Genomic DNA, 7,047 nt, shown 5'->3' on the forward strand with positions numbered 1-7,047 from the left:
ACTGTGTGCTGGACCCTGTATCTAAGCCTACGTTGTGGTAGGCTTAGATACAGGGTCCCACAGACAGTATCACACATGGGCCCTGTATCTAAGCCTAACACACGTGTTACTAATCATTTTTTGTGTGTTTTCTTACAGGTTCGGTCGTTGGACTACGGCGGATTCCTGGAGTACTTCGATGACGGCTTTTTTTTTATTATCAATAAAATGGTTAATGAGGGCTGTGTGGGTTTTTTTTATTTCAATAAAATATTTTTTCTATGTCTTTGTGGTTTTTTTTAAACTATATTACTACCGCCTTAGCAATGGATGCTGTCAATCAGCTGGCGGCCATTACTAAGGCGGGGCTTAGTGTTAGCCGATGCAGAGGCGAACACTAACCCCCTTTATTACCCCGGTACCCACCGCCACCAGGGGTGCTGGGAAGAGCCGGGTACGATCCAGTACCTGACCATCTGTAGTGATGGGCGTGCATGGGGGCGGCCGCAGGCTGGTATTATCAGGAGGGGAAAGGCCAAAAACAGTGGCCCTTCCTACCCTGGTGATGCTAGGCTGCTGCTGCTTTATTGTATCTGGCTGGTTATGAAAAATGGGGGGGACCCCACGTCATTAAAAAAAATAAAAAAAAATTGGAAAGAACGATGTGGGGTCCCCCCCAATTTTCATAACCAGCCAGATGCAACACAGCAGCAGCAGGCAGCATTACCAGGGTGGGAAGGGCCACTGTTTTTGTCCTTCCCCAGCCTAATACTACCAGCCTGCGGCCGCCCCAGTGCCTGCCCATCACTGCAGATGGTCGGGTACTGGTTCGTACCCGGCTCTTCCCAGTACTCCTGGTGGCGGTGGGTACCAGGGTAATAATGGGGGTTAGTGTAGCCTCTGCACCGGCTAACATTAAGCCCCGCCTTAGTAATAGATATGCTATGCTGTCTCCTATACACACACTTTTTTTTGGGCGGACACATATGTATTGGGTTTTTTCCCCTGACATTTTAAGCCCTGAGGGTATGTTCACACGGCAGCGTCCGTTACGGCTGAAATTACGGTGCTGTTTTCAGGAGAAAACAGCACCGTAATTTCAGCCGTATTGGCATGTGCAATCAAAAATAGATATTGGGATGCACTCCTCAATCAATTGGCGTGGTGCTAGTAGGGTAGGGACGAGAATCCCACAATATTGAAAATATATAACCCCAGCACTCACAGAGGTACGCAAAAGATCCAGATGCAAACAAATTTAAGTTTTATTGCAACAAAAGATGGTAAAGTTGAGGTGGAAAGCGACTTGGTAAAGACGTTTCGGCCGAACCTCGGCCTTTGTCACGGTCGCTAAAATGATAAAGAATAAAATGCTTTTACAAAGTTGGCAATAAAATTTACAAAAATACAGTATGAACAAATGAAAATAATAATATGAAAATAACATATATAGATGAGTTATCTCTGTTTACATGAAATTATATAGCGCTGTCACCTCAGATATACACAGAGAACAATTATTATACATTATAAGGAAAAATAAAAATATTTTAATACTGAACTGTATAAAGAAAATTGCGTGATCAATTAGTGGAACACGTAACACAAGAATTAAGGAAATCATAATCATCTATGAAAGAATAAGTCATAATGATCTATAAAAAACAAGACTAGGGGCTGAATAGTCAGAACAAAATTAAGTTAAATATGCTCAAGGAGGATCTAGCAGTATATAGCTGTATGTGGCATAAACAATCTGGAAACCTCTGATGGTGATGCAATACCTAGGTTACATATATTGATTTAGTTTTGTTATTGTGGTGGGGAGAGGAAAGAGTCCTCACTGTAGACCATACCATAAAGTACCGGTAGAAAATAAAGAACAGTGTGAAAAGGAACAAACACTAGAGGATAAACTAAAGGGAGAAAGTAAGAGGAAAGACATGTGCTGCTGTACCTGTAAGACGATATCACTGGTATGGGTTGTCCGCCGGATATTCCCTGTGTGTCTGTGCTATGTGAGTTGCGTCTGTGTTTATACCAGACCAACCGGAACTGACGTCAGTGGTACAGCCAGAGCCGTCTAACAGCTGATATGTGAGTGCAGTGAATATTCATGAGGTAATTATAGCAAGGGACCGTGAAAAAGAAACCTTCTGGGAGTATTGACAGAGCCATCTAGCTGCTGATATGTGAGTGCAGTGAATATTCATGAGGTAATTATAGTAAGGGACCGTGGAGAAAGAGAGCAAAGGGACCTAGCAGCTGATGTGAGTGCAATGAATATTCCTGAGGATATTATAGTAAGAATGTGTGTTAGTGTGTGTGTGTGTATATATATATATATATATATGAGTGGCATGTAATGAAGGAATGCAACTATATAGAGAAGTATGTTGGCAGAAACTGATTGGACGCTATCTAGTTGCCATGACAACGAACCAGAGAGGGAAAGGGACCGTATGTCTGAAGGTATAGATGATCTCAGCCCATGTGTATGGGATGTCAATGTAAGGATAGATGTAGGAACGGTATAGAAGGTGATAGTAGTCATGGCAACATGGAGAGAAGGGTAAATTAGAAAAAATTTTGAAAAAATAAAAAATAAAAATCAGAAAAAATATATATGTATAAAAATGAAGGAATAAAGATGAGATTTGACAGCCGGTTTTATGGTACTTTTACCTGGTCCATGTGGATGTGTTTTTTCTCTAGCGTGTCTAGAAACAGAAAAGACAACAAGTTAGAATATGCAAGTCAAACAAGATATAGGAACTGGCATTAATACATGAACTGCACAGAAGATAATAGGGTTTCGTATCAATTCATTAGGTCAAATTCCCTATTGAGACCCCTGGGACTTAAGGTTTGTAATGTATGTATCCAGTAGGATTCCCGTTCCTTAAGTAAATGTATGTGGTTGCCACCTCTACGTGGTTGAGGAACGTGTTCAATTATCTGGAACTGAAATTGGGAAAGTTGATGATTCGCCTTACTGAAGTGGTCTGGTAATGGTAACCAGTTTTTGTTACAGCGGATAGTAGATTTGTGGCTTGTTATGCGATCCCTAATGTGTTGTGTGGTTTCGCCCACATATATTAGCCCACACGGGCACTTTACCAGGTATACCACAAAATTGGTATCACATGTATAGAAGCCTTTTATGGGAAAAGATTTATTAGTGTGGGGATGCTGGAACCGATCACCCTTGATAACGTTGGAGCAGCATGAGCAATGGAGGCATGGGAAAGTTCCATTATGTCTGGGTCGTAAGAAAGTTTGTCTGGGCAATTTAGTGTTGCTGCCAATGTCTGCTCTAACCAATCTATCCCTGAAATTGGGTGGGCGTTTGAGGCACATCATCGCAGGCGACTTAAATTCTTGAATGGTCGGGTAGGCTGTACTGAGGTGGTGCCAATGTTTTCTAATAATTTGTTGGAATTTTGGAACCAAAGGGTGATATGTATGTACAAACGGAATTCTATTTAGTTTAGTGTCGTTGCGGGTGGTACAAGGTGTGTGATCTTCTTGAATCGTATTATGCAGTTCTTGTTGAAGTATCCGTGAAGGATAACCTCTGTCTTTGAATTTGTCAGTCATTTCTTGTAATCTAGTGTGTCGTGTTGTCTCATCTGTTACAATCCTAGAGATGCGTTTATATTGAGATTTAGGAAGTGAGGTTTTAGTTTTATACGGATGGTTACTCTGGAAATGGAGCAGGCCATTTCTGTCTGTGGGTTTGGTATATAGATCGACAACTAGATGGCCAGTGTTATTTTTCTTAACCAACGTGTCCAGGAAGCTTATCTCCTGTGAACTCAGATTTAATGTAAATTGTAGACCCTCACGTATGGTGTTAATTTCCTGGACAAAATCTATGGCAGATTGTTCAGTACCTTTCCATATGCAAAATATGTCATCTATATATCGATGCCAGCAGATTGCATTATCCCTGAATCTAGGATTGGTGTAAATGTGGGTAGATTCGAATTCTGCCATGTAGGCATTGGCATATGGAGGAGCCATGTTAGAACCCATAGCAGTGCCATTGATCTGTTTATAAAAGTTGTCCCCAAATAAGAAATAATTCTCATTCAGAATTAATTCGAGTAGTTCTAAACATAATGATTTGGAATTCATGGACATATCGGTAGTGTCCAGGAGGCTACTTGTGGCTGCTAGGCCATCTTGATGTGTGATGGATGTGTATAAGCTATTGACATCCAATGTAATTAGGAGGCTAGTAGGCTCAATCTGATGTAGACTTTTAATAATCTGTAAAAAATGGCTGGTGTCCAGGAGAAATGATTTGGTTTTTTTAATGAGGGGAGTCAATATTTTTTCTAAAAAGATGGCTAATGGGGATGAAATAGAGTCGGTGGAGGCAACTATTGGTCGACCAGGGGGATTGATTAAAGACTTGTGAATTTTTGGTAGGACATAAAATACGGGAGTTATTGGAAACGGATTCTGTAAAAATTTGTGTGTTTTGTGATCAATTGTATTAATATCAAGGTGATGATCAATGATGGAGTTGATTTTATGGCGTATATCGGAAATAGGGTCTCTTGGTATTTTGAGGTAGGTGTTACTATCAGTAAGTTGGCGATTGACTTCAGAGACATAATTATTATAATCAAGTATTACAATGGCCCCTCCCTTATCGGCTGGTTTAATTATGATTTCCCGATTATGTTGTAAATCCCTTAAGGATGTCCTTTCTTCAGTGGACAAATTTTTTTGATGGGGATAGTAGCCCAAATTGTAATCGTGCAAGACGACATCAATGTCTCTTTGTACAAGTTCAATCACCGATTCTGTAGCGTGGTAGATTTTGGGGGGAGCAAAATTGCTTTTGCTACGGAGGCCCAAATTAGAAATAGAAATTTCTGAGCACACGTCTCTAGGCTGTTGGGAAGTGGATAGATCAGTAAGTCCAAAGTGTGTCTTGAGTCGTAATGATCTGTAAAAGTAGTTCAATTCCTGCTGGAGAATGAACGTATTACAGGGGGCGGTGGGGCAGAAGGACAAGCCTTTCTGTAAGACTGACAGTTCTGTTGGCGTAAGGGAATGAGAGGAGAGATTGACGACCAGGTGGTTCTTCCTACCTGGGACCTCGTCTGTATGTTGGTGTCTCGACCTCGTCCATCTCCTCCCCGCCCGCCTGGTGGTCCGTTTCGGCCTCTCCGATTGCCTAAAAAACGTGGAGGACGTCGACCAATAGAGGAGTCGCTGCCAGAACTGGAGAAATTTTCTGTTTGTTGTCGTGGTTGGCGCCATGAATTTGCGTAAGTTGACGACTCGTTCCATCGGTAAACCCTGTTGTTATCGTAATCCGTTGCGTCCCTCTGGAATTTATCGCGTTTTCTTAGTTGTATGGTCTTAGAGAAGTCGTTGATGGCAATGTCGGTACGTGTTTTCAGATTCTCCCATTCACTGGGGCTTAGAGTTGCTGATAGTTGATTTTCCAAAGCCTTGATTTTAATATCGGATTCTGAAATTCTGGTTTGTAGATGAGAAATAGTAAGTAGAATCAAATCCAGTGAGCATTTGTTTAAGATCCTCTGGAATTGTTGACAGTATTCTTCATCGTCAGAAAAGAGGGTTGGTCGAAGGTGACTCCTGAGGCCACGTGGTATTCTCTCCAATCTATGATATTCCGCCAGAGTTGTGCGATGCAGGTCATAGGAGGTATATTTTCGTAGTTCCTTTTCGTAGTCTCGTGTACGTAGTTCCTGCGGAGGAATTCTCAAAAAGTCTCCTGAGTTGGTGACTTGTGCCAAAATATTGGCCGTGGTAGTGGAATCGAAGGCAAAAGTTGATGACGTCATCTATATCAGGGTGCAAGACATCCAAGGTACAGTAGTAATCAAAAATAGATATTGGGATGCACTCCTCAATCAATTGGCGTGGTGCTAGTAGGGTAGGGACGAGAATCCCACAATATTGAAAATATATAACCCCAGCACTCACAGAGGTACGCAAAAGATCCAGATGCAAACAAATTTAAGTTTTATTGCAACAAAAGATGGTAAAGTTGAGGTGGAAAGCGACTTGGTAAAGACGTTTCGGCCGAACCTCGGCCTTTGTCACGGTCGCTAAAATGATAAAGAATAAAATGCTTTTACAAAGTTGGCAATAAAATTTACAAAAATACAGTATGAACAAATGAAAATAATAATATGAAAATAACATATATAGATGAGTTATCTCTGTTTACATGAAATTATATAGCGCTGTCACCTCAGATATACACAGAGAACAATTATTATACATTATAAGGAAAAATAAAAATATTTTAATACTGAACTGTATAAAGAAAATTGCGTGATCAATTAGTGGAACACGTAACACAAGAATTAAGGAAATCATAATCATCTATGAAAGAATAAGTCATAATGATCTATAAAAAACAAGACTAGGGGCTGAATAGTCAGAACAAAATTAAGTTAAATATGCTCAAGGAGGATCTAGCAGTATATAGCTGTATGTGGCATAAACAATCTGGAAACCTCTGATGGTGATGCAATACCTAGGTTACATATATTGATTTAGTTTTGTTATTGTGGTGGGGAGAGGAAAGAGTCCTCACTGTAGACCATACCATAAAGTACCGGTAGAAAATAAAGAACAGTGTGAAAAGGAACAAACACTAGAGGATAAACTAAAGGGAGAAAGTAAGAGGAAAGACATGTGCTGCTGTACCTGTAAGACGATATCACTGGTATGGGTTGTCCGCCGGATATTCCCTGTGTGTCTGTGCTATGTGAGTTGCGTCTGTGTTTATACCAGACCAACTGTGTTTTTTATAGATCATTATGACTTATTCTTTCATAGATGATTATGATTTCCTTAATTCTTGTGTTACGTGTTCCACTAATTGATCACGCAATTTTCTTTATACAGTTCAGTATTAAAATATTTTTATTTTTCCTTATAATGTATAATTGTTCTCTGTGTATATCTGAGGTGACAGCGCTATATAATTTCATGTAAACAGAGATAACTCATCTATATATGTTATTTTCATATTATTATTTTCATTTGTTCATACTGTATTTTTGTAAA

At 40.1% G+C, this 7,047-nt stretch overlaps 1 protein-coding gene across 1 annotated transcript; it reads right to left on the reverse strand.

Moving 5' to 3' along the window:
• Positions 1–1,197: 1,197 nt before the first annotated feature.
• Positions 1,198–5,882, reverse strand: LOC142737755 (uncharacterized). Its single transcript, XM_075849718.1, has 3 exons — positions 5,088–5,882; positions 2,665–2,699; positions 1,198–1,329 (listed from the first exon to the last, which is right to left on the reverse strand). Exons 1-2 carry the CDS (start codon positions 5,808–5,810, stop codon positions 2,691–2,693), a joined length of 732 nt encoding a protein of 243 aa, XP_075705833.1. The 5' UTR covers positions 5,811–5,882; the 3' UTR covers positions 1,198–1,329; positions 2,665–2,690.
• Between the last annotated feature and the right edge of the window lie 1,165 nt (positions 5,883–7,047).

The sequence above is a fragment of the Rhinoderma darwinii genome, chromosome 1 (assembly GCF_050947455.1).
Source record: "Rhinoderma darwinii isolate aRhiDar2 chromosome 1, aRhiDar2.hap1, whole genome shotgun sequence".
Taxonomy (NCBI): Eukaryota; Metazoa; Chordata; class Amphibia; order Anura; family Rhinodermatidae; genus Rhinoderma; species Rhinoderma darwinii.

What these genes read in the sequence shown, in the direction of transcription:
- LOC142737755 (XM_075849718.1), bottom strand. Translation starts at nt 5,810, where the DNA reads ATGACGTCATCAACTTTTGCCTTCGATTCCACTACCACGGCCAATATT.